Source organism: Lontra canadensis, unplaced genomic scaffold (assembly GCF_010015895.1).
Source record: "Lontra canadensis isolate GAN:19392208 unplaced genomic scaffold, GSC_riverotter_1.0 scaffold162, whole genome shotgun sequence".
NCBI classification, from domain to species: domain Eukaryota; kingdom Metazoa; phylum Chordata; class Mammalia; order Carnivora; family Mustelidae; genus Lontra; species Lontra canadensis.
The window spans coordinates 268577-269737 of NW_022631156.1; the positions used below are offsets into that span (position 1 = coordinate 268577).

General features: G+C 40.6%; 1 protein-coding gene across 1 annotated transcript; it reads left to right on the top strand.

Moving 5' to 3' along the window:
* Positions 1-452: 452 nt before the first annotated feature.
* LOC116859758 (60S ribosomal protein L26-like) lies at positions 453-948 on the top strand. Its single transcript, XM_032845310.1, has one exon. The coding sequence runs from the start codon at positions 459-461 to the stop codon at positions 894-896; it is 438 nt and encodes a 145-aa protein (XP_032701201.1). The 5' UTR covers positions 453-458; the 3' UTR covers positions 897-948.
* The last annotated feature ends 213 nt before the right edge of the window (positions 949-1161 follow it).

The window sequence follows — 1161 nt, forward strand, 5'->3', positions numbered from 1 at the left end:
ATGCTGGCTACTTTGGGTCTTCAGTATTATAGGAAATCATCTTAAAATCTAAGATTTTCAGTGTGCCCAAGAGAATAGCAAAGTGGGTTATCATAAATGTGTTTTCTCTATTTTTATCTGTTTGGGATAATCTGAGAAAAACAAGAATCTATTTAAAAATGCAATAGTTTGGGGTGCCTGGCTGGCTCAGGGTTAAGCCTCTGCCTTTGGCTTGGGTCATGATCTCAGAGTCCTGTGATTGAGCCCCACATTAGGATCTTTGCTCAGCGGGGAGCCTGTTTCCCCCTCTTTCTCTGCCTGCCTCTCTGCCTACTTGTGATCTCTCTCTCTCTCTCTCTCTGTCAAATAAATAAATAAATAAAATCTTTAAAAAAATAAAAATGAAATAGTTTAATATTAAAATAAAAAGTATATATCTCTTCCCTTCTGCGGCCATCGCTGAGGCTCCTGTGGCCGAGATGAGGTTCAATCTCTTCGTGACTTCCGACCGGAGCAAGAAGTGGAAGCAGCACTTCAACGCGCCATCCCACATTCGCAGGAAGATCATGTCCTCCCCTCTTTCCAAGGAGCTGAGGCAGAAGTACAACGTGTGCTCCATGCCCATCCGGAAGGATGACGAAGTGCAGGTTGTGCGAGGACACTACAAAGGTCAGCAGATTGGCAAGGTCGTCCAGGTCTACAGGAAGAAGTACATCATCTACATTGAACGAGTGCAGCGAGAGAAGGCGAATGGCACAACCGTCCATGTGGGCATCCACCCTAGCAAGGTGGTTATCACTAGACTAAAACTGGACAAAGACCACAAAAAGATCCTTGAACGGAAAGCCAAATCTCACCAAGTAGGAAAGGAAAAGGGCAAATACAAGGAAGAAACAATTGAGAAGATGCAGGAGTAAAGTAGTCTTCTATGTGACTTGAAATAAAAACTGTTAAAATGAAAAAAAAAAAGTATAGTCACAGAATTCACATATCATCTTGCAGCTTTATTGTTGTACTACTATATCATATTCAGATTGTGACTTGACTGGAACATAGTGTTCACACTATGTTCCAGTCAAGTCACAATCTGAACATGATATAACCATGTTAAAAATATATTAACATTACATGTGAATAGATGATCTATGTTGATTAATAAAAGAAAAGATTAGGAAAATGAGA